We start from the raw sequence: 26,497 nt of genomic DNA on the forward strand, positions 1-26,497 counted from the left end.
AATTCTGCTGGTGTGGTCTCACCAAGAATGCGGAATATGAGGTGAAGCTCATCCTCCACAGTCGATCCAGGGAAGAGAGGTCTGCCAGTGATCATTTCATAAAAGATGCAGCCCACACCCCTGGACCAAGGCACAGGAACAGTGGAATAAGCAAACAAAGGTCAGTACAAAATATAATACTCGTAACACCTAAATAGGTTGTGACTTGTGACATTAACATACACTGTGCTTAAACTGCTTAGTTTACTTGTTAACCCTGATGCAACACTACATTAATGTCACATAACCTAAAATTGTACTATAGAGCCGTAGAGATGACGTTGTTACACACAAATGAGTCCATAACTATTTAAATGCAAGTGCAAAGAAGAGAAAATACAATTTGAGCTAATATAGAGGTAAAAGTTCTCTACAAAACTATTCACAAAAGAGTGCTGTTTAATAAGTTCCACAATGTTTTTTATCATAAATTAAGTGCAAAGTGCAACAAAATAGTGTCAAATGTTGCTCCTACAACTAAAACTAAAACTATGGCTTCTGTCTAATCACTTCAGTATCAAGTACTATAAGAGTTCATGTATCACACAACATACTATCAAATGTAATAAAACACCACATCAAAGCAAAGGAAAAGCAAATTCCAAAACTGAGTCCAGAAAGAAATTTACAATGTACATCAAATGTTAAATGTGTTATAGGAACCCAAAAGCATCCCTAAATACCCAGATGTCCTCCCAACCCTCTGTTTAAACTTTGCACCTTAACTATGAATAACAGTATGTTCAGTTTCAAAACAACCAACAGTGACAGCAGCAAAAGAAAAACATGGGGAATTGACAGAAGCACTTTAGATAAAAACAAAAACTAAGAAAAAGTCATAAAGAAAGAGACAGACGAACAGGGGTAGTGTCGTGTTTTTCTCTGAAACTGTGTGTATTTGCTGTAGATGTGTGTTGGCTCACCACATATCGATGGGTGTCGAGTACTCAGTGGAACCCAGAAGCACATCTGGTGGTCGGTACCATAATGTCACAACTTCATTGGAGTAGGTCTTTGTAGGAACAGACTTGGCTCGTGCCAAACCTTAATTCAAACACAAAAAGTCACGTTAATTTATGTGAATATTGCTTCATTTATTTTTTTATTTTTGGTGTTGTGGGGCACCTCAGGACTCATCATACCAGAATGAAAGTTCAGAATTAAAAACACTTTTTGCATTTTGACTCTTATACACTTTGTTCTTACTCTATTGAATTTACAACAAACGGTACACTGAATTAAAATGTTTTAAGTCAGTGGATGACGTGATTCCTAATGCGGATTCTGTTTTATCTGACGAACACAGAATTACTTAGTAATTTACAAAGAGGAACACTGGAGTATGTACAGCATGTCATGTTTTGATTATTACCTAAGGAGGGCAGTGTTGAGTGGTTAGTCACTTTATTATGTTGTCCTGTTGGGTCTAAGGAGCAGTGTGGCCTTTAGGGGCCACTAGTGAGGCTTTGAGACTCTTGCTTGTGTTTTCTAATATTTTTTTATCAAATAAATTTTAGATGAATAAAAAACTGAACTCTCTGTAAATTACCAGCTAATGGTATTTGGATACATGTAGAACTGGGGGCTACATCTATAACTTATGTTCCAATAAAAATGGTTGGCAACCAAAGAGAACATGCTTTTATTGTCTGTATAAAGCAGGTGAATTTGTGAAATGTTGCCACTTCACCAAAATCAACATTTTCATATGTGGTGCCTCTACTCTAGAGCATCTGAGAAGTTAAACCAATACAGGAAGTTTCAAGATGATATAGAAGACTGATGTGTGTTTCTAGTTAGTTAAGTGGTGATATACCAAAGTCTGCCAGTTTGAGCTCTCCTTTTTCATTGATAAGCAGGTTCTGGGGTTTGAGGTCTCTGTGGAGGACCTTCCTTCTGTGGCAGTACGCCAGACCTCGTAACAGCTGGAATAGGAATATCTGGAGAGGAGATTAGTATGACTTATTGTTGCACACTTGTTATCACATTAAACAATAATAAACCAAATAATTTATTGTTACAACAGAAAAACATGTGGCACTATTACCACACAGTGATCAAAAAAGAAGAATACATTTTTAGATTTATCATTCAGAAGCCAAGTTGCCTGCCAATTTTTTGCCAAAGTATAAATCAAGACAAGATGGAGGCTTGGATAGAAGAGGTTATCATAAATTTTAACTATTGAAAATATGATTACATTCAACAACAATACTTTCATTACTACACATTTCTCCTCAGCACTGAACAGATGGATTACTTTGCATTACCTTGACATTTTGAACACTCATGATGCTCCCACAGTCATCCATGTACTGCTTCAGATCTTTTTCCTGATTGGGAGCAAATAAAGAAAGACAGAAAGACAGAAAAAAAAGAAAGAATGATGCATTGCAGATATTTAGATTAGTATAAAACGCCCTCTAAAGACACACACTATAAATATACATACATGTACAGTACAGACACTCACCAGATACTCAAACACGAGTGTCAGGCACTTGTCAGTGTGGATAATGTCATGGAGAGTGACAATATTGGCGTGCTTCAAGTCTTTCAGTAGGGACACTAGAAGAGGGAGACATATCAGAGACTGTCAGTCAACCACAGACAAAACTAAAACAGTTTGTAGTTCACAAACAGCTCAGGGAGCTACCAGGCAATACGGATTAGCAGGTATTGTACGTCCCAACGACACCTTACAAGCTTCTTGACAGTATGCTCCTGTGTTGAACTATGAGTTGTTTACTTCCAAAACACATGATTTCAACTTGCTAACAGCAGTTCAGTACCTTCTCGGATAGCTGTGCAGGGCGCACCCTCCTCATGCTCCAGTCGGATCTCTTTCAGAGCTACTAAGTTGTCTGTTAACTTGCTTCGCCCCTTAAACACTGTAGCATAGGTCCCCTGCAGAGATAGAAAGCATGTGAATACGTTGTGAAATAAAGCAAACAGAGTATTTGAGAAGTTTGTGCTGAGCTTCACTTGCGCTGATTTTCTTAATTGATCTCACCTCCCCAAGTTTGTCCAGTTTGATGTAAGTCTCAAGTTTCCCAAAGCCGATTTCAGACTAGAAAAGATGGGAAATAAAAATAGTTGAGGAAGGTATGAGCGCTATCAATGTGCATTATCACTCAACCAGTTTGCATTTATTTTGGCTACAGCCTGAGTGTAGGCCAGGCAAGGCCACTCCAACATGTTTAAGCTAACTATCTCTAGAACCAAATCCTCTGGGCCACGGCTGTTAGTTCAGATTTCAGTCCCACTGCTGTCAACATTTGGCCTACAACTGCAGGGGTCTGAGTCACCAGGCCTTGTTATTCTGTGTGTGTGTGTGTGTGTGTGTGTGTGTGTGTGTGTGTGTGTGTGTGTGTGTGCTAAAACATTAGCTTCTCCAACACTTACAGTATGTTACATCTCTGCTGCACTGCTATGCTGCTGCTGAGACAGCTCTGCATCATGAACACTGCCCTGTCTGGGTCACTGAACATCATTCAACACCATACACATTGCATTACATGTACGGACGCGCAGACACACGTGTCTAATAGTGGGAAAGGAAAGGCTATGTTGGTCTAATCTGAAATTTCTCCTCAGTGCCTCCTCCCTTTGTCGATTTAATGCTACAGAGTGATGTCGTTGTCAGCTGCACATGTATTCTTTGGCCACAGGAAGTCAGTATAACAAAGACAAACAAATATGGCACGCACTCCAGACAACTTAATGGGGGTTACATATTTACTTCTAAACATTTCTATAGATATCCAGCAGGCGTACCTCATTTGTGTGTGCATGGTAAATTCTGAATTAATCCTGAATTCAAATTAATAAAGGTTTATCTGCATAATGTATGTGGCCCCTGGGTTTCGAGGTCATGAATTATAGATGGTTGTAGCTATGTCAAGCTGTGATACCCACAGGCCTGTCAGTGTTTACGCCTCTCGCTGTCACTTTTCCTATCTTATTTGTCTATCTCTGTCAGGGCCACGTTTTATCTGTGTTCTGAGCCTACCCATCTCTCTCAATCTTGTGCCGGCCCATCCCATCATGATGCTAATATGAACGCCGGGCCAATGCTCGGCTTATGCGCATGTGTACATGTGTGTGTGTGTGCGTATGAAGGGGGGGAGGGTCTCCAGTGACCAAGTTAGCTGATGAAGCATGTGATCTCTTTAAAGGCATGCCCAAAAGCCAATGTCAGAATGAGCTCGGACACAAGATGACACACTTACACGCTGAAACAAGTGCGTGTGTGTGCATGGGTATGCACAAATTGCAATTGGCATAATTAATTAACAGCCATAATGTTATCTGTGTTTTACAATTAATATCTTGTTTTGTATCTGGTAATTTGCACTGCTTGAAAATAATTATTATGAAAGAAAATCTATCACTACAAACTGTGGAGACGTGTGTGCATGTGTGTGTGTACGCATGTAAGTATAGTGTGTGCAGGGGCATGTACTGTATGTATGTGGCTGTGTGTGCTTGTAGGCAAGAGAATATTCGTGATGAGACATACAGCCTATGCTCAAATGTAAACATACTCGCCCTGCGCACACACACACACACACACACACACACACACACACACACACACACACACACACAAACACACACAAACACAAACACACAGCTGCCATCTCTGTGTTTGTGACAGGGGCTGTCAGGAGCTGTTGCTGAGCTGTGCTGCTCTTTTGGCAGGGGAGTCAGTCTCATGAGCAAACACACACACACACACACACACACACACACACACACACACACACACACACACACACACACACGCCGACATTCAAAAACATACAAAAACACATGGCCACCTCCCCCACACCAATCCCACTCCAGTAAATAAATCTCTAAAACAAAGGAAGGCCCAGCGCTTTACCTCCAGCCCACTCTCTGCTTATAGCATGCAAATATGCTCTCTCTCTGTGTACCTTGCAACCCTTTTCGTGTGTGTGTGTGTGTGTGTGTGTGTGTTTGTGTGCGCGCCTGCGTATGCTTTCGATGGCAATGGGTTCATTTCATTCCCAACGCTCCAGCGAGCTTACTCAGCAGAACTAGGTCAGACCAAGTTTTTGTGACAAAATTAAAGCAACATAAAACCAAACAAAATGAGCGTGTGTGTGTGTGTTCTGTCTGAGCCTGTACAGGAACTGAGGAGACATAAAGATGGACGGACTGACAGCAGAGGGAAGAAATGTGAGAAGAGAGATGTCAGCTGGGTTCTAATGTGTATTGAGAAGAAAGTCCATTACCTCGACCACATTTCATTTTTTAAATAGGGCTTCTCCTTGTGCCGCCTGTAAGACGGCTTGATGGGGAGGGAGAGAGGATGGATTGAGAGTACTGAGTGGGAGGGGGAAAATCACAGCCTTCTGCTAAGAAAAGAGGTGGCAGGCGATGGGAGGAAAGAAGAGCCCTTTCATTAACATGATGCAGCCAGTCCTCTGGCCTTCAATCAATCAACCAATAAACATCTTGCACAGTGTCACCTTTTTCATGTAAACCTGCCGATAGAAACAGACAAGGTGTGACCCAAAGGAGCGGGACGACACTTGAGCTCAGCTATAGTTTTTTAAGTTTTCATCATTAAACAACAATATCATTATAAATAGTACGCAGTAACAATAGCATAAGGGCACATGAAATAGTGTCTTCCCTAATTGGACATTCAGTTTTACAGTTATAAACTTTCATATTGTGCCACTGCAGGGTTGAATGGGTTAGAAAAAAACTGAGCGTTGCATAACACGGTTAAGTGTTGTGGTTTGAGATAAAATGACATCTCTTTCCTCGGCACCATGGAACACTGAATCTCTATGGACTGCTGTGAATAATTGATTATCAACGGGCAACAGCCATGAGAGAAAACTGACACCAACCAACTTCACTTACATTACATTGGAAGCGATTCAAAGATCAGAATACACGGTTTCAAATGTGAGTATCTGTTATGGGACACCCGACACATGTTCTATGTTACGGTAACAAATGACAAGCACGCCGATAGCCCAAAAGCCATCAGTGTGCTCAGACACACATTGTCATTTTTAAATGAAGCGCACTTGTTCCTCTGTGACACAGCTGTATCTGCATTCACATTTGGTGAGACTGAGGGGTTAAGACATTTATTCATCATTATTTTGTCATGCCAACATTTTTCAACCTGGTCTAGGTTTTGACCCATCAAACTTTGTGTCAGTTCCAGCTAAAGGGGCTCAAACTAACCTAAGAGACAGAGTTAAAATCTATGAGGAATGCATACAAGTGGCGACCTAATTAACTCCAAGGCTCCAGCAAAGAGCATGTCAAAAGTAGGCCTGAAGCATACTAAGTGAAACTTTTAACAGTGCAAAGTGTACTGCACAGTCAAGAACATATTCCTGCAAAAGTGCACCACACTACATAAAGTAAACAGTATGAGCCGCTCTAATAAAAGCAATCTAGCTGTGCTGTAGCTTCCTAAATACACCCTGCAGGCTCAGCAAGGTGTATAAAATAAAACCTTTCCTTTCCTATTCAACCTGAGACTAAGTACAGACTGGTTTTAAATTTAATCTCAGCAGCCATTTTTTCTTTTCTTACACAATACTCCTCTCCCCATTATTTGTTGATCCATGCTTTCAACATCTTACCACTTTTTAATGTCTCCCTGTCCTTTATTCCCTTAATATTTCCTCGTCATCCCTCTCTGCATCTTTCCCTCCCTCTTCTGTGCTCTCTCGCGCAATTCAAGGTGTCCCGGTGTGTAATCCTCGTCAGGAGCGGAGCTGCAGCAAATGAGTCTGACACTGCTGCTGAATTATTGATTGATCTATTGCATCACATGCATCCAACAACCCCTAAAGATACACAGCCACACACCCAAGTGGACAAACCCAAGCATGTCAGAAACTGTCCGCCACTCATTAACATTGTAAAAACACAAACATCTCTTAAGTCTATCTCCTTCCTCTCATCCACCCTTACACCATAAACATCTCTTCAAAGATTCTTTCTTTTCATCTCTGTGAGACTCCTGCAGAAAAGCTGCGTCATGAAATCGCCTCAAGCTGAGAGCCAGAGGCAGGGCACCGGCCCTGTTCAATAATTACAGCAAAAGGTGGATGATGGAGGGCGAATCCTTTATGCTTTCCCATAGTATACCGAGGCTTTTGGTAATCGTGTTTAAAGTAAAATGTATCAGTAAAGCGGACTTAATTTAATTTTAAAAACAGCAAGCATGTAAGACTGAGAAACAAACGAGTAATGTGGAGTTAAGTGTGACCAAAATAAAAACCAAGCGAAAGAGCAGGAGTGCTTCAGCAGCAATACAAAGGGGCATAAAGGGACATGCTGCATATTCATGAATATCTGCCTATTTCTACCCATCATCCCCCTCTCTATCCATCCAGAAGCAAACCCCTCCTCTCTCTCTCTCTCTCTCTCCCCCACCCCCAGATTCATACCCATAATGCTCTTGGCCTGGATACATAATACACAATGATTTCATCATTCATCCCCCTACTGAGCCATTGTAAGCTTTATAGCATAACTTAGTGTGTGTTTAAAGTGAGTCTATATTTGTGTGTTTTCAGTGTGTCACAGGATATAATGGCCTTAGTCAGCCATTTTACTAGTGCACAAAGGCATTCAAAGTTCATATTACTTTTGTTTCAAAACAAAGCAACATCAAAAGAGCAGCACACGCCCAGCTGTACTTGCAAAAGTACACATGCAGATGCTAAGTAGCGACCAACACATCACAAAAGCAGCTGACTACAACTAGTTTCAGCTGTTTTGCACACATATACACAGACGCAAATATACACACAGACACAATGAGTACTGACCAATGAAGCGCGCCGTAGCCTGCGGCTCATGGGCTTGTCAAAGGGCGGGCTGTTCATGGCAAACTTCTCCAAGTAGCCCTCCGGTAGCCTGATATCAGCTGGGAGAGACAAACGTTTGTTTATGTCCTGAAACAGAGAGAGAGAGAGAGGGATTCAAGGGGAAGAAACGGGGTGAAAATTTTAAATCACACAGAAATAAGAGGTTACATTTTCTTTTATTATTATTGAAACCCTATGACGGTGGTGGCATGTATGAGGTAAGGGTTTCCATACACATTAAAAACAACTCTCCGTTTATATTCATACATGTTTAAGCATAGTAATTTAAATGTACACCACTGAGGCCTGAATATAAGATGATGTATTTTATATGTTATTTGGCATCTTTTAAGTCTTCTGTAACATGTACTGTAATATTAAAAAGACAATGAAGATGAATGAAGCAAAAATAGTCAAGACCAACTGGTCTTTGTAATTCTACTTCTCTCAAAACAGATTCTGCATTAACCAGTGGATTAGCGTAATAACTATTAATTAATTGTGTTCATCATTTCTATTTAGCTGACATTATGTGACATCATATTTCTTGGCCGTTTGACAGTTCTTTGATGACTTTTTGCCTTAATCGATAACCGTGATCTGGCATCAAAAGTCTTTCTCAAGCCTTGGTTATTTGGCCTACTTTTGTGCCACTCAAAAAAAAAAGATCTGTTTTCTCCATCTGTCACTCCTGGCAATCAGTTTGTCAAGTGACTGCATTTCAAATACACACTTTTGGTCTATGAGCCATCTGCTGTGAATGACTGATGAATGACGATGTGGATGAAATGTATGCCTAGTAAGGCTGAATGAAAGGCCAGCGCAAGACCACTACATGATGGGACAAGTTCCAGACAAGATCCTGGCAAGTTTCCGGCTAATTTTGCTAAATACATTGTTGGCAGAGTGAGAAGGTTGGCGCACTGCTATTCCCAAACTCACAGACTCATCTGGAACACATCTGGAACCAGTCTTGATTATTAAATATGCTTGATATTTTACCTCTGACCAACCTACTCCACATCAGTGGGAATAACTCTCACTTCCTGGCCCTTGCTTGAATACAATTTGTGTGATGCTGCTTTTCCCACAATGCATCACTCCTATATGCTATCCACGTAGCACACATTCACAGGCAAGGTGCCAGTCACACGTTGTTTCCATGGCAGCGGTGGCTGGCTGGCCCAGTCCCAACAGCCCCACGTTATGTGTGTGAAATGATATGTGTGTTTACATGTGAGCGTTAGTGGGAGGGTAGAAAGTGTGTGTATGCCTGAAGATGAAAGGCAGAGGGATTTTACGCCTGTTTTGGTTTTATCTCAAATCACTGGCAACATAAATACATGCAGTATTACATACAAGCCATCACCTAAGGACAGTGACACACTACACAGTTTCGACATACATCCTGAAAACATACACTCACACACACTGAAACCGTCAAACAATGCTCTGCAGACAGCATAAGCACATATTAGGAGAAATAAGGCACAAACACATGCACTAACATGAGTAATTTACACATTTGTGAGCTCCTCTGAATTTCTGAATCATAAAAGAGTAAAACACACTGAAAGCAAACACTGCAACACCATACATGGTAAGGACAACACACTAAAGCTGCATATTCCTCACAGAAAAATACACATTTTTTACAACTTTTCTATTAATATGCATCATATTTCAGGCCATTCATAAAGCCAGCGACTTCTGATGACCAAAACAACAGATCTGAGCTATCCCTACTCCTTTTTAAAAAGAGCAACAATAGACAAAATGACATTCATGCCCTCTTATTCACTGGCATAGACTGAATGAAGACCCCAACACGAAAAACACAAACACACGTGTCCCCATACTCACAATGCAGAACAGCTCTAGTAGCTCCCTCATTGTCCTCCTTAAACGTGTCTTTCTATACACTCACACACATGCGTTTTCTACGATGCATGTCTCTGACCTGCCACATGACTGCACACACACTGACACAGAGAGAGAGAGAGAGAGAGAGAGAGGGAGAGAGGGAGAGAGGCTGGCACCGTGGTAGAGTGCCATCCACATGCTCAGAGGAGGAGGAGGAAGAAAAATAGAGGAGGAGGAGGGGGAGGGGGAGGGGGAAAGCAGGAGCAGGAGAGAGGAATGGACAGATTCCTGAGGGGAGAAAGGCAGATGGGGGGGAAGGGGTGAACCAAGGGGGGTGGCTGAGAGGAAACATTGTTTTTCTGTTCACTTCCAACGTCATTTTGTCCTCCATCTCTCCTTCTCCCTCTTCTCTCTTATCATCTCTCCAGCCCTGTTCCTCTGAATCTCATCTTTCTTTGTCATACCAATAATTATTCCTACTTCCCTAATTACTCTCACCCTAGCATTTTCCTCTCCTTCACTGCCCACCCCCCCTTCTCCTTCTCTCTCTCTGTGGTAAAAATGGTCTAAATTAGTCCCTTCCACTGTTCACAGCAGTCAGAGGCAGCAGCCTGTGTGTCCAGAGGCATTTCCCGTAATACTGCTGCTCTCATCACTCTGCAACTCCTCCAAACAGGCACACACATACGCACGCACACTCTGGCCGAGACATGAGTACATACTCAGGGATGGGGCAAGACGCAGCAAGAAATGGCAACTTTACACGGTCCACAGACAGCACAGGTGCACTCACATAGACAGGATTGTGTGTTAAGCCCAGGCCTGTGTCCAAAATCGTTCACTATTCACTATGTACACGAGTCCACCACAGTATATACCATAATTATTGGACTCAAATAATCCTACAACACAAAGAGTTAGAAAATCGATGATTGTAAAATCGAAGGTCACTAACTCCGAAATCGAATTTTTTGCAACCTGCTATAGCCCATAAGAGTTTAAAACGGTCAGCCAATTGTTTTTAAACATAAACACAAACAATCTTGATACAGATCCATTAGATTAGACATTTTACGTTCTAAAAATCTACTTTGTCAGTGCTCTCTGGTGGACAAACTAAGTAATGGAGACACTTTCAAAAGTACCTCAAACCTAGCTTGGCATGTCTGACATCTGTGCTAAAATTTCTTGTTTCTTATCGGCCTACATATATATCGATACCGCTATACGTGCAATAAGCTAATATCAGCTGACACATCGGTCTAGCTCTACGCTCTAACACACTATATAGTCTATAATAGTTTGTAGTGAATACTGAGTAGTGAAGGAGTGAATGTTTTCGGACAGAGCCAAGGAATAATCTGAGAGATGTGTCTCGGCCTCCCATACCTCATTAGAGATGCGCCGATGGTGGTTGTTCCTCATGCGGACCCTGACTGGACTCTGGACCTCATCAGAGGACGTCCCAGATGCCTGGTCGCTCTCCCCATCTGAACCCATCTTCACATTCTCATGGACGATACCTACAACACAAACAGACAAACAAATATTGTTTTGTTAGGAGTTGCACTGTACTTTCATTCAACTCGTGACTTTTGGAGTGCTTTTTAGTTTTGTTTTATGGCTCTATGCCTCTTTCACTCCCTTCCCCTCCACACAACCTTTTGTTTTTCTTAGATTTCATTCATCCCTCTGGGAAAGCCATAGTAGGGTCCCCATCCCCAGATGATGGATTGTACCACCAGCCATGCAGGGGTGTGAGCCGAGTGTGTATAAAATGCCATTGGTAAGATGAGGAGGTCAGAGATCGATATCACCCTCCATGCAATGGGAGCTTTCCCATCTTTGCCTGCCACCCCCCACACCTCCATTCCCCCCCACAGTCCATCTGATTAATGAGTCACGGTGCAGCAGACAAGACTGCCTCCCTCCATGGGTTGTGAGTAAATGTGGGGGGAAGGGTGTAGCCATCGCTTTTTGGTTTTCAGTGTATGGTTCGTAATAAGTCTGGGTCATGTGTGTGTACAGTGTGTGTGTGCTTGTGCATGTTTGTCTTGTGTTTGGTAGAAGAAACTGCTTCACGAGGAACTGGCAGATGTTAAAGCTCACTCCTAACGCTGGTAACATCCTACCATACTATCATCTACTGTTTACATTTTAAACACCCACCATAGGCAGAGGAGTGACAGATAGGGGGACCATTAGGGGATCGGGGGGAGGATGGTTTGGGTAGGAAGAAGAAGTGGAAAGAAAAAATAAGTCCCTTGAGTGATTGTGACACGTCAGCCGTGAGATAGAACGATTTAGAGCCGGATAGGTAAAGCTATTTATTATGGTGCACTGTCTGTCAGCGGTGGAGTGGGGCAACACCACCTGAGGCTGATTCTAGGTCATTTGTGTCTGTCTCTTTCATGTAGTCAAGGTTAGGATTTGAAAAAGGCAAGCCGGTCTATAGATTCTGCCTCAGGGCTAAAAAATGGGAAAGATGGAATATGGACTCTATGAGCAATGGATCAACAAAATGAAGCTAGCTAGCTTTTCAATATAGCTTTCTTTTTTCTATAGTTGGCGCAAGAAGGATTTCTTATTTGTTAAACACTATCAAAATATGATATAAAATGCATGTATGGATCCCCAAAGTGTTCAATATTAAATAAATAAATAAGTGATTATTAAATAAATAATCACAGGAATTGATTGTTTAAATGAAAACAAAATATTACAAAGCAACTCATTATTATTTTCAGGGTTTTATATTGCTTAATTTTTATTTAAAAATGCCCCTTTTGTTTGTTCTTTCATAACAGCATTTTCCCCTTTTATTTAGACTTTTATTTCATGCCACTTTTCATAATGTTATTTTTTTATTTCATAATGTCACTTTTCATGACAGTGGTGTTGTCACAGCCCTCTCACCTTTGGACTCATCACATGTCGCCCTGCCTCTTAAGCTAGCAAGATTTAGCCAGTTAGCATCTGGTAGCTAGAGCAGCAACAGTGTCAAAGTCATTCTGAATCAACTATCTAGCTGCACCTGCAAATACACACCGTACAGAGACATAGAAACTAACATCTCTGGCAACGTTCTTAACTCTACAAGGCTGCACCTGCTACCTATCTAGCTGGCTAACTAGCTAGGAGGGGTTGTGAGCTTTGTTTACTTCTCGGCATCAAGGGTATATTTTAATGATTTCCTCAATTATTTCACAAATTGTTGATTAATTTATATATTTTTTACACAATTTATGAATAGGTTAATTTATGTCAAAGTATGTCACCCTCTGACCTAAAATGAAAAACCTACTGTTGCCCTACTTTACTTAAGCCTTCCATAAACCTTCCAATAATCAATGAAAACTATTCATACATTCTAAATCAGATTTTAAATGGATTTCTTTCAAAAGCCAACATTACATATGAATTGCATCAGAGGTTTTCTTACTGACACAGTCAACTACCTGTGCAGATCCCAGCTGCTAATTTCAGCCTACATTCGTCCATTGGTCTAGCTATCTGTTGACAAAAGAAGCATATGCTCATTAGCAAAACCCAACCCAAACACAAACCATCTGTGTAAATGCTTAGTAAATCTCTTCGTAGTCATTTCAGTCTCCAAGTCTGATGCATTGCCTGTGGCCTCAAAGCCAGACACAAGAAAACAGGGAATGCATATTGAATAGCTTGGTAAGAAAACTGAGCAGCCTGTAGTCATATCAGGAATCAACCCTCACAACCCTGATGGTGAAACATTAAACTCAAGGTAACTGACACCAGAGTGAGGGGAAATTGATCCAGGATATCTACATACCACCAGACGCACACACATGCCCACATGCTTATGACGAGCGAGTATCCAGTACTGCTATTATGTCAGAGGTCTTTCTCACTTTCGGAGAGGTCCTGATCTCGTCTGTTTGTGTAAACAGTCAAGCAGATGCGGGTGGATCAGACCTGATGACTGACCTAGGAGGAAAATTCCATTACCTGGGCCCTGAAACAATATGACACGACAATGTTCTGCTAACACTTAGAGTACATGCATTTATCACCAGCTTCCCCAACTTTCTCACCTCAAAATGAATACACAAGTTCACTCACACGTACTTCCTAATCACACAGGACATTGTTTTCCGTTCTCCTGCAGGTTCTTTCTGCTCTATTTCCATAGCAGACTAAGAGCAGACAGTAAATGTCATGAGCTACCACTGCCTCCCTGTGTGGAGCCAGGCTGGCCTAGTTAGGGTTGCTGACTCCCTGCTAGCACGTCTGGAAGAGTGAGTGGTTGCTTTTAGGACTATCCTTACCTCACCCAACTCTGCATGTACTCCACTTAGCTGGAAATCCATCTCCGGTACATGTTGGCAGCGCCTCAGAAAAGGATTGAAAAGCCAGTGGAAAGGATGGCAAAAGAAGTAAAGTAAATTTAAGATTCGCTTCAAGAGCCCTTCAAAGAGTAATGGAAATCTTGGGATTTTTTTGTCGTAAGCCCTCACTCAGCAAGGCCAGACATGGAGTTCAGTGGGTTTCTCAAGGGTGCACTGGTGGAATTAATAGTCACTGTCCACATCCAATGCATTGCCCACTATTATTACTAGGCTTTGAACTGAATCATTTTACTTCTTTTTGCTCTTAGGCCAGGAGTTCTCAAAACTGTTCTTAAGCAAAAGACAGCAGACTGTCTGAATTTGGCATGAGAAGCAGGAATAGAGATACTGCAGTCACTGTGCTTAACAAGCAAATGAATAAAATATTCAGAAGAACTTCAGGTCTCACTTCACTTCTTTATGGAGTCCGTGGGATCCCTGAAGATATCCACACATACTGTCCTGGGCCAACCCACTGCATATCTAATCTTCAAACCAGCCACATAAAGGAACTAATGTTTTAGATGTTCGTTTACGATGTTCAAAGTTGTAGGATCCGTAGATTCTCAGAGAAAGCTAACCAACATATATCCACGTCGTTGTATCTAGTAAAATCTCAGGATACTAATGTTCTTGAGATCCTAATCTAATGTCCCACAGAGTGAAATCAGCATATACAGACATGTAACATGTTGATGCAATGGGAATACAACAATTCTAGGCCTTTATATGGCCATTAAGTAGAAGATGTAGAGTAGCTTATAGTATCATCTATTGAACAACATTTTACCTCTATCAAACATACACACATATTGTTATAAATATTGCTGTCATCTGTCATCAGTAAAGTTTTGGAACTCTAATTGAATCAGATTTAAAGGAGGATCAGGATGTAGATGAACTTGATAATGGAGATGACAGTGCTGAGACTCACCAATACGGTTTCCTGGAGGACGGCATGAGTCCAGCACTCGAAGCATGCGGAAAGGTGACAGCCTTAGCGGGGTGTCTCTCTCCCCCATTCTCATCCCCTCTCCCATTCTAGCCTCCCCCATCCTTGAGTCTCCCACACTGGGACCGCGAGTAGGGCACCCTTGGGGGTTGCCTGACATATCCATTGTTAAAGAGGATTCAAAGCACAACAGTTGAAAGTGCGATTAAAAATTCAAAAATACATTTCGCAAAAGATGGGGGGCAAAAAAAGAAAAACGGGCCTTGTCGAGGAGTTGAAACCACTTCATTCCAGTCTTTGTGTCCAGTCAACAAGTCTGGGTGGGACCCGGGCTTCAAGAGAAGCTGATTGAGGGTCAAAGCGTTCTGGGCAAAATCCAATCTTCAGGCTGTGTCTGTATCTCAAGTAGAACCCCATGCAGTAAAGAACAGGTCTTACATTGGGAAGACAGCGCAGACTGCACAGGCACGCTAATCACAATGCAACAACTCCCTCGACTACTACTCCACTTGAGCACTCTCTCTCTCTTTCCGTAGACACTCCCTCTCTCCACCTCTCCTTCTTTCCTCGCTCTTTTTCTCTCTCTGCAGTCACACTCTGCTTGCTGACTAAGGAAGGTCAAACACCGTGCAGGTAGGCAAAATGCTGCAGTCAGTCCAACACACACAAGATGGAAACTGTCATCTCAGAAAAACAGATGTTCTGTCTCCATCTATATGAAGCACACACACACATGTGCAGAGACCCAAACTTACAGCTCCTCCCAGGCAGAAAAACACTTTCATCTGTCTGGTGTTCAACTATCTGACCTATTTGGCTCCCAGCTTATTCCTTCTCTCTTGTTACTTTTTCATTCCCAGTCCAGTGCCGTCTTCTTTTTCCCTGATGTTTTTCTCCTTCTCTCAGATCTCTTCCCTTTGTCCTCCCCGTTCTTCCAATGTTATTCAGCACACCACTCTATTCAGGCTGTTGTGCTGCTCTCCTTCTTTCCACTCCCTCTCTCGATTGCTCCCTCCTTGCCTCTGGCGCCCCTATCAGTGCTTTCAGTGTTGTTAGTCCTCCCTCCCCTCACCTTGCTATTACTCTCCTCCCTCTCATGTGATAACAATCTCTCTCTCTCCACCCCTCCTCCTGTCTCTGTCTCTCCCTCTCTCGCTCTTCCTATCTCTGTCTGGGTCCAGAGATGGTGTTGAATATACAGTACAATCCTCTCTTTCTACTCAGGAGGCAATGATAACAATTTCTGCCTGATCAGCCTCTTTCTTGCACTCCGTCTCTATCGCTCTATCTCATTCACCTTCCCTCTCTCTTGCTCCTTCCCTCCTCTCCACCCTCAGCCTCCTCGTCCTTATCACTCCCTGGCGCAGAAATTGAAACCCTGAGGCTTTTGAGTGACGCCTCTGGCATCCTAGCTCCCATCTTCCCACTCTCATACATTCTCTCCTCCCTCCTCTTTCTCTTTCTCCCTACGTCCTTGCCGATGGACATGAAGCACAGGCCATTATTCATCCTCAACCCGTGCACACACACACACACACTATCCCTTACACATGCCATTGCACACACGGTTAGTGTACATACCTATACAAAATACATGACTCTATGTGGCACACCTGCAGAGCACACACAATATGAACAAACACATTCGTCAAACAAGGAACTATTCAGCAGGAATGTTTTGCTGCACTTGTGTTTGTACAGATCCCAAACTTCCAAAAACAATGTGCAGTATCGACTGAGGGGGGCAGCACCACACACATTCAAGTCTTGTTTTTTTTAGTGTTCTATAGCGTGACCAGCATGCTTTAAGGTCCCATTACTTCCTTAATGCGATCTATTTCCTGTTGCAACACGACACTGAGGGATCAATCTTAAGCGTAAAGCTATGGGCTGTTAGTTATGGAGAGTATTGATTTGATTGGACTGACAGAAAGGGATAAGTGAAAATTTTGTGCCAACTTCATTAGCTTGGATTTTTTACAGTTATTACACCTATTAGTACACTCACCAATGAAGGTGAAGTGTTTTCTATCAAATAACCATCGGTGGAAAGTAACTAAGTACATTTACCCTAGCACTGTACTCAAACACAGTTTGAGGTGCTTGTACTTTACTGGTTTTTGTTTTATGCTACTTTATACTTCTACTCCTCTACATTTCAGAGGCACCTTTTGGTACTTTTTATTCCCTAGGCTACTATTATTTAACAGAGATAGCTACTAGTGACAGTAACTACTTAACTACTACAGTTAAGATTAGCTCCACCTCGACCAACTATAATAGGCTAATAATAGGCTAATGATCCAATAACATAATCATATAAAATTGACTGTGAATACTTTTACTTATGATTCTTTATGTACATTTTGTTGCTAATACTTCTGTATTTTTACATGAAAGATCAAGGAACTTTTACTTTTAATGGTGTATTTTGACAGTATTGGTGCTTTTACTTCAGTGAATGATCTGAATACCTATTCCACTGCTGGAAATAAGATAATAAGATAATCCAATGTATTTTTTGTATTTTTGAAGGACAGTTCAATTATTCAAGGACAATTCAGCTATAGTGTATTTTTGAGAAAAAAGCTACCAATGCCAGTGTGTTGGCTATTAGCTCTTTTCTTCCACATCACCACCATTTTGTGTGTGTGCATGCATATTTCCCTCTATGTTTCATATGGAACCGTGGACCATGCCACCATAGAAACTAACATAAAAAGAAGTGTTTATAGAGCATGAACGTGTCGAGTGGCAACTGCATCCAAAATGTCAGCGAGATAAAGCATCAAACCGGATTAACACTTTGAAAAACTGCTCCTCAAATGTGTTCGACAACTGTGAGATAAAACCTCACCTCTCCCTCCGTGTCAATAATCAGGGTGTCTTGTAGGCCTTCACTAACAAAACACGCTCATGCAGAAAAGCTCTCACACCCTGCATGTCAATAATGATGCACTTAATTATAAGACCATTTATACACACACACACACAACCATAATTGACAGCTAAAATGTAATGGTACAACTGGATTAGATAAGTAAATATGTGGGATCACTGGCATACTGTATACCTAGCACATCTTTTAATCTAACTAGGTGTGGACGGTGTATTAAAATAAATATTTGGGAGGACTGGGTAAGTGTACAGTGTTCCCTTCAGCTACTGTACATGAGACATACTTATGATTGTTTTCCTTGGGCCCATTACTCTATACTTTACATTAGATTCAAGTCAGGAGTAATGGCCATTTACAGTGCATTGACAGACATATATTGATGTAGAGTGCTGCATCCTTGAGCTTAAAAAGTCAAGGACAAAAGCTCGCCACTCAGCCCTCCACCCATCACTGTCTCCCTGTCTCTTTGTATTCACAAGTGCAACTGTATACATCAAAGATCTCTCTCTCTCGCTCACTCTGCAGCTACTTTCACGCAGCTTTTCACTCCCTTCAAGGTCTCGTTCACTGTCACTTTTTCTTGCCACCTTGTTCTTTATTGTCACATTTGTTTGGCTACCCTTCCAATTGAAACATACCATAAATTACCATAAATACCACAGTCTGCCTCCAGACTTGTGAGACAATAAAAATCAAAGTGCATATAACATCCCTGAGGAACACACACACACACGTGTACAGAAACGCACTCACAAGTCTGGAGGGAGGGAGAATTTAGACTGCAGTAATTACCTCTAAACCTTTTATCTGCATCTAAGGAATCTTATTATTCAATTACTGGGACCGGAGTGCCTACTGTCAGCTACCGGCTCCGTATATGCTGGTCCCCAACGCCTCCCCCACCGCCTTCCTTTCCTATATAGCTCTGAAAATCACCGGCATTCTTTAACAACAACTTCGCCTCGAGCATTAGCTAGTGTAACAGCAAGCCTCCCTAACACACACAAAAAGCTTACAAGACCAACTACAAAAAAGGAGTCCACTCCATTGTTCTCATTAAATCCAATCTGGGAGTGAGCGAAGAGGGTTAGTGTGAGCAAATGGATGGCCGAGAGTGTAGGGAGCGAGGGAGAGGACTACAGCGATTAATGCAGTGTTAATGCATTACATTAAATCCCTGGCAGAGACGAGGTCTCTCATGGTGTGCAATACACAGGGAGAGATAAGGGTGGTCTAAAAAGCTTTCCATCTTTTATCTTTGCCCCATTCTGGTTTTATCTGGAGGTTAAATTTAGTATTTTGATGTATGTAGAGAGAAAGAGACAGAGACAGAAGGGAGAAAGGAACGAGAGGAGACATCTGTGACAGTATCAGAAATAGCAGCCTGCGACGGGGTTTTGTGAAGAGTAGACAGCTTTCAGCAGAGTCCTGTTTCTCAGGAAAACAGACAGGAGGGCCGACAAATCCTCAACAGTGTAACTACAGATCTCCACGGATAGAAAGAAGTGAGGTAGCGGTGAAAAGCAAAAAACGAAAAGTGCGGTGCTCATCTTTCCCCACTGTAAGTACAGTGTGGTGGGAGTGGGTGTTGGCCCAGTTAACAACAGATGAATCACAAACCTGTAAAAGTCTTTGGCTCTGGCTACTGGCCAAACACCTCTAATATACACGTATGACACTGCAGTCAGGGCCACTTACACAGATGAAAAGTGTATGTAATACTCCTATGGATAGAGCAACTTAGAAAAAGACAGAGAAAGGGAACGAGAGAGAGAGAGAGAGAGAGAGAGAGAGAGAGAGAGAGGGTGGGCAATCTCTTGAGTGCAGCAGGGAAGAAAGATTGCATCATCATGTCGCTCTATTAAAGGGTGCGACGTGCTCTGACTGCTGAGTGGCACACAGTGAGTCAGCGAGACCAACCAGTGGGAAACACACACACGCACAGCGTACCTCTTAACATTTCAAACTATATCGTATCACGATTTTAATAATAGAATAGCATCTATTCTAGGTTCTGAATCAAGCTACGTCCTTTTCTGAGCTCAGAGACAGCTGTGGATGCCACAGAATGAAGTCACTCTACCAGACCAACAGTCTATGGGTTTAAGACTGGTATTTCTCCATGGTATTTCTTCCCTACACTTTTCTCATCTCTCAGACAGTATATTGCAAATTATTTCAAACATTTATAACTATTATTACTATGTTAATTTGCTGAGTTTTAGAAAAGTAATTTGCTTGATTGTGTCCATTCTTATAGCTCCGATACGTTCTCGTGTTCTAACATTTGTCATGTTTAAAAGAATAGTTCATCATTTTGGGAAATACGCGTATTCACTTTCTTGCCAAGTGCAAGACGGTAAGATTGATACCACTCGTATCTGTTCATTAAATATGAAGCCACAGCCAGGGAGCGCCTCCATAGCCGAATGGTTACAGCGCATGCCACATGGCCACATGGTCGCAACCGTCTGCGACCTTTGTTGCATGTCATAGCCCTTGATCTCTCTCTCTCCCATTTCCTGTCTGCCTCTTCACTGTTGCTGACTAATAAAAGGTATGAAATGCCAAAAAAACAAATCTTAAAAAGCCACAGCCAGGAGACTGTTCCCTTAGGTTAGCACAAAGACTGCATCCTACTACTGCTGCCCCTCAAAACCTTTTTTGGTACAGACTAAAATGTATCCGTAGCACAGAGTATTGAAAATCATCAAGTGCTGAAAGCTGGCATTGATTGTCTGGTTTGATTCGTAATCTAACTTACTTATTATTTGATCAGGTAGACTAATCTCTTTTAGGCAAAATTCTTTCACAGCTTCTGGTGTTTACATAGCATTGAAGATTTGAGAACTAGAGTTGAGAACTCTTTTGTTGAATGAAAAATACATTTATACTTATCAAAGTACGGTATCCCAAATGAACTGTTTTGATATTGGTACTGAAACTTAGGTATGATATTAACTATACTCAGCCTTGTACTACTGTCCCTATTTCTTTACAGGGATCATCTAAGTTTCATCCATCCATTCTTATCATATTCCCAGCTTGCAGGATCGCAATGAACTGTAAGCTCCTGATACAAGACTAGTTTTCTTGTCAGCCAGAGTTCAATGGATGCAAGGAGTCCCGTTGTGGTCTATCTGCAGTTCACTCAGCCAAGGAGGGGATACACGGCACAAAGCTAATACGACTCCTGAAGGAGTCATTGTGCAACTACCACTCCCCTACCACTCTGTCTGTCGCTTTCATCCTTTCATCTATACTTTTCATTTCTCCCTTTCTATCGCTTACTCCCCCGTAATCAATCTCTCGCCATTTTCTAAGCTCCATTTCATTCTAAAGCCATCTCCAACATCCAAGTCTTCCTACTGCCCCCATCCTCGACTTTCCCTTCCTCACTCCATCCCACTGCTCCTGATATAAGCCGTTCTGCCACAGTGGGAAATGAGATTACTGGGATCCATATAGCTGCGGACAACACGTTCCATTACATAATGCAGACAGACAGAAGGAAAAAGTGATTGTGTGAGCGTGTGGGTGTAGTGATCATGTGAGTGTGTGTTTGTGTATGTTGGATTAAGGTCATTAGAGTTTTAGCCTTCCAGATTGGTAGTAAATGTTGGGAGGATAGCCAGGTTGTGTCAGTAAATACGTTTTTAAAACCCACACACATGCATGCATGCACGCACAACCCCCCCCCCCCCACACACACACACACACACACACACACACTCTCTCTCCTTTATGGTGAGCAATATTGACATCTATATGACATCAGCGTGTGTGTGAGTTTTCCACCCACAGGTGGCAGTATTGCTCCAGCTTGACATTGCTCTTGTGAAACACTCATAAAATTATAGAAATGCACAGCAGAATATTAAGTTATTCTTAATGCATGCAAGGACAAAAAGATACAGAAGAGTTCTCTTTACTGAAATACTGACACACAGAAGAAGTGAAAATATGCAGAAAATGTTGTTACAACAAAGAAAATGACAAAAGAAAAACTGGACTAGGAATGAAACAGGAAACAGTGTGGTTAGCTGTGTAATGTGAGGGAGTGTGTTCGTTTCAGTGGTGGGAGAAGTACTCACATCTTTTACTCAAGTAAAAGTAGCAATACCTCAAGGTAAAAATACTCCACTACAAGTAAAAGTTCTGCATTCAAATCTTTACTTAAACAGAAGCACAGAAGTACTAGTAGCAAAATATCAAAAGTATCAAAAGTACTCATTAGGCAGCAGAATGGCTCCTGTCATTGTTCATATTGTGCATGCAGGTTTAAGTAAAGCTATTTTATATACTGTTGGATAATCTGTAACAATGCATCATTATAAACAGATTATATCACATAAAACCTTGATATTCCAAGCAACTAGTATCTATAGCTGTCAACAAGACAATGTTTGCCTCCTAATTGTAGTGGAGTAGAAATATAAAATAGCATAAAATGAAAATACTTAAGTACAGTAGTAAGTTCAGTACTTGTTTACTACTACTACTACTACTGCTGCAGTACTTAGTTACTTTCCACCACTGGTTTGTTTTAAAATAACTCCCTTACTGACTTCTGGCATAAAATGTGCTTCAGGCTTCGGTTTAATTCTCCAAACTGAATAAAGAAATTTGGAATTAAACCAGTTTACTTAGCACATCCAGTTATATGTTTTTCTGTGTGCATGCATCACTGTATAAATGTGTGTGTGTGTGTGTGTGTGTGTGTGTGTGTGTGTGTGTGTGTGTGTGTGTACCCAGAGATCCAGTTCTGTGCAGGCTCAGGTAGGCTCTGTCTCTTTCCAGCCCCCCACCCGGCTCTCTGCGCAGGGCGGTGCGGCCCAGATGACCGGCATATTGACGCAGGAAGGAGGGAGCACTGTGGGAGGCGGGAGGGTGCACGGCACACACCACCATGGGCTCTGAGACACACAATGCAGACGGACAGCCAGGGAGAGAAGGAGAGAGAGGAGGAGAGTGCGAGAGAAGGCGAGAGAGTGAGGAGAAGGCTCAGAGGGACAGCAGGTTGATACAAATGAGAAAGAGGGGGGGGTTAAAACCAGAAAAAAGCAAGATGAGAATAAAGGAAAAAGGGAGAGAGAGAGGGACGAAGAGTTTAGGAATAGCAGAAGAGAGGGAACAGAAGCAGCAAAAAGAGAGAGAAAAAAAGATGACACAAGGTCACAGAGAGACCACACACAGAGAGGTAGCAGAACATGTAGGAACAGTACAATGTGTAGTAGTGATAGATAGTAGAGTGGGAATGCATACAGCTGCTGTACTCATGTTAGAAGAGCAAACAGTTGTGGCACACAGTAATAGAAATACCCATGGAAAGCGTATGAGGCATGAGGCATGCATAGTGGAAAATATGTTGAGTCATAGACTGATAAAGGAAACAGGCCACAGAGGTAAGGGAGTAACCGAATCACCGATGGCAGAGCTAGAATAGATATTTAGCTAACTGTTCTCTGGGTCAAATTTAAGCTTATGGATAAACAAATGCTCCTTTTTGACCTTTTCAAAGCAAAATACCTAAACTCATCCAATCATAAATGTGACAAACACCCTGTCATCATGCATGTATCATCACCTGTCTTTCACGTTCATTAGTATTAATGAATCCTTTCTGCAGAACGCGGCTGGAAGCCAACATGTCACATCTCCTATCTTTCAATAATAATCCCCAATTTCCTCCACATTGCACTGTAAATTCCACTGTGATCCTCAAGCATTAGGGTTTAATGTTCCTCTAAAATCCTCACATGATTCCCTCACAGACTCGCCCTCCAGTAACATGGGTCCTCCAAGAACACAGTGTAAGAACAGATCTAAGGACAGCACCACAGTTGACGCTGCTTCTAATTAGCACTTGTGAAAAAAAATGTGTGGAGTAATTTTCACCGCTCTTTTGCACAGTCTGACTCAGATATATAGAGATGTGGGGGGTCGGGAGGGTGATACAGCAAGGGAAAAGGGCAAGAGGAGCTGTAAGCGCAAGATGTAAGCACAAGATGTAGAGCAGCGGTTAAAGTTTAATGTCCCTCTCTTCATCCTCTACATCACTTCCTCCATCAGCTCCCTCTCCCTTCCTGACATAGCTCGAGCTAAGACTAAAGAGAGGGATGTAAAAATAGGAGGAAGATGACAGAGATGGCAGAAAGTGAAATTAATAAGGTCGACGTATGGGTGTTGCAGCTGGAATAAACAACTAACAAAACGAAACAACTAGCAACAATGAACAAACATTATCACTCCTTGTATCCAAACTGCAAAGCAGCCAACATCTCTAGCCTAAAACACAGCACAGCTATATTTGAACACTGAGACTTTTCTTGTGTTCTCACTTTCTGTCTGTCTTTTCACTTTCTTTTGTCTCTGAGACAAAAGCATCTGCTGAAACAGAGGCAACCTCCCTCACTCTGTTCTGACCTGGTTTCTGTCTGGAGCCAGAGTAGGACACACACACACACACACACACACACACACACACACACACACACACACACACACACACACACAGTGTTTGTGTCAGGTGAGGTCTCTGATTTTTTTCCAAAGAGAAACCTGCAATCCTGGAAGATGCCCAGCAGATGGCACCCAGAGTTTCTGAGAATGACATTGCTATTTGCACTTTCGAGCTAAGACTTTCTCTTTTGCTCATGTGAATACACAAATGCATGCAACTGAATTCACAACGAAGCTTTGTGAGCTCACATACATTTCCTGTATACTGCTGCTTTCAGTCCTGACGATTAACTAGTGAAGTGAACAGTGAAGTGATGGCGATGAAGCTGATGATGAGGTCTAGATGATGAAGGTCACGATGGCTTGATGACTTGAAAAGCTCAGGTGAAACCTGTGTGTGTGTCAGTTTTGTATTTGCATGTCTGTATGCCTTCATGAGGGTAGTGCATATTAATAAATATTAAACACACAAACATTTCTGAAACACAGGCACAAACTGTTCATAAGATACTGGCTTTAACAAATACATATTTTCTTTCAGGGAGTAGTTTAGTGTAAATGGAAGACATACAAGAGAGGAGGACAGTGCAACCTTCTTGCATCTCCTGTAATGATCAGTTATGACCTCTATTTTGCCTCTCCCTGCCTACACCATCATTTGCAAACCACTACACCAGTTAATGCTTCTTCATGTACTGAAAAAGCTCCAAATGAAGTCTTGAACTGGGGGAGCACATGGCAAACTGCTCTTTGATAACGTGATTCGCCTGCTCCTGTGTGGTAAGACGCCAGCCACAACAGATGTTGGAGTCGAACTAATCACTGTGTGACTCCCAAGAGGGTTATGGAGGTGACACAATTTCTCTTCATCATAATGACAACACACGCTGCCTTGCTGCCGTTTTTCGAAAGCTTTCTCTGCTGTTTCCTCTGTTATGGACGGATACACTGTATTTACATGCAGTATATAGATATAATCCACATAGTATAGTATGTACAAGTATTACACACACAAGTTATTCACATGACAGATTTTTAAGTTTGTGTCTGCTTAGGTGCTTGTATATACCTGTGTGTGAGTGCACTTGTTGACTTGTCTCACCATTGTCCCTGGCTGCCGATGGCTCATCCAAGGCCATCTGTTCTGCCAATTCGGACAGGGAGTCGTCGACGGGCCGAGCGCTACGTAGAGACATGGACAGCCTCCGCTTGATTATCTTCATCCTGTCCATCTTCTCAACCACACCGCCGGGGCCCACGGGCCTGAGGGAGAGGGACGACCACCAACATCATCATTATCATCAACAGCGCCACCTGCATCCCCATCATCATAATCATGGCCTTTGTTCTCATTATAACCATCAACAGCTAGATTCACACTGCCCCGTTAATCTTCATTGTACAGTGAAACGACTGCAGTGCAGCCTCGGCGCATTTTCTACAGTTCTTTTGGCTCCCGATGATTGTGTTTGCTCACGCAGCGTGTGTTCTCATTGTTATGTATCCCAAGTGCAAACATTGCAGAATAAAAGAGACAGAATGAGAGAGCAGACCCAGAGAGACAGGGAGAAAGAGAGAGAAAGAGAGCAACAAACAAAAAAAAAAATCACAAAAAAACGTGTAAATGGCTGACTATGCAGCTCCCCAGAGGTTTCAGACAAGAGCAGCTCTCCCAGATGAGCTGTGATTGACATACGTTTCACTGGCTCTTCCATCATCTACAGTAGTCCAATGCAAAAACATGGCAGACAAAATGATCATATGACACCAGAATAAAGTTCTTCATACTCACACCAACTATGGCTGATTCTACAGTAGTCCAACCTAAACTAGAGTCCATGCAACAACAACTCTGATGGAAAGCTGGTTTCAAAGTCTGTATACACTTTATGTGCTTACAGGAGACAGAAGCATCACATCCTTAAAATAAATGGGGGGAAAAGCACATTGTTTTTCCAGCAAAGTGCTCTTCATATTCACCGGTGACCCGCCTATGTGTATTGTGCATTTGCGTGCGTATACCTCTTAACGTCAGTGAGCT

General features: G+C 42.1%; 1 protein-coding gene across 1 annotated transcript in view; it reads right to left on the bottom strand.

Annotated features, from left to right (window-relative positions):
• LOC139289471 (cyclin-dependent kinase 17-like) overlaps positions 1-26,497 on the bottom strand; it is a 36,877-nt gene that overhangs the window by 5,687 nt on the left and 4,693 nt on the right. Inside the window, exons 2-12 of the mRNA XM_070911081.1 lie at positions 25,559-25,719; positions 22,746-22,910; positions 11,169-11,302; positions 7,878-8,003; positions 3,053-3,109; positions 2,832-2,946; positions 2,513-2,607; positions 2,310-2,372; positions 1,856-1,979; positions 963-1,083; positions 23-120 (exon numbers count right to left, since the gene is read on the bottom strand). Of these exons, the coding sequence (XP_070767182.1) occupies positions 23-120; positions 963-1,083; positions 1,856-1,979; positions 2,310-2,372; positions 2,513-2,607; positions 2,832-2,946; positions 3,053-3,109; positions 7,878-8,003; positions 11,169-11,302; positions 22,746-22,910; positions 25,559-25,688 (1,228 nt within the window). The 5' untranslated portion in view covers positions 25,689-25,719. The remainder of the gene's footprint in view (positions 1-22; positions 121-962; positions 1,084-1,855; positions 1,980-2,309; positions 2,373-2,512; positions 2,608-2,831; positions 2,947-3,052; positions 3,110-7,877; positions 8,004-11,168; positions 11,303-22,745; positions 22,911-25,558; positions 25,720-26,497) is intronic.

The sequence above is a fragment of the Enoplosus armatus genome, chromosome 8 (assembly GCF_043641665.1).
Source record: "Enoplosus armatus isolate fEnoArm2 chromosome 8, fEnoArm2.hap1, whole genome shotgun sequence".
NCBI classification, from domain to species: domain Eukaryota; kingdom Metazoa; phylum Chordata; class Actinopteri; order Centrarchiformes; family Enoplosidae; genus Enoplosus; species Enoplosus armatus.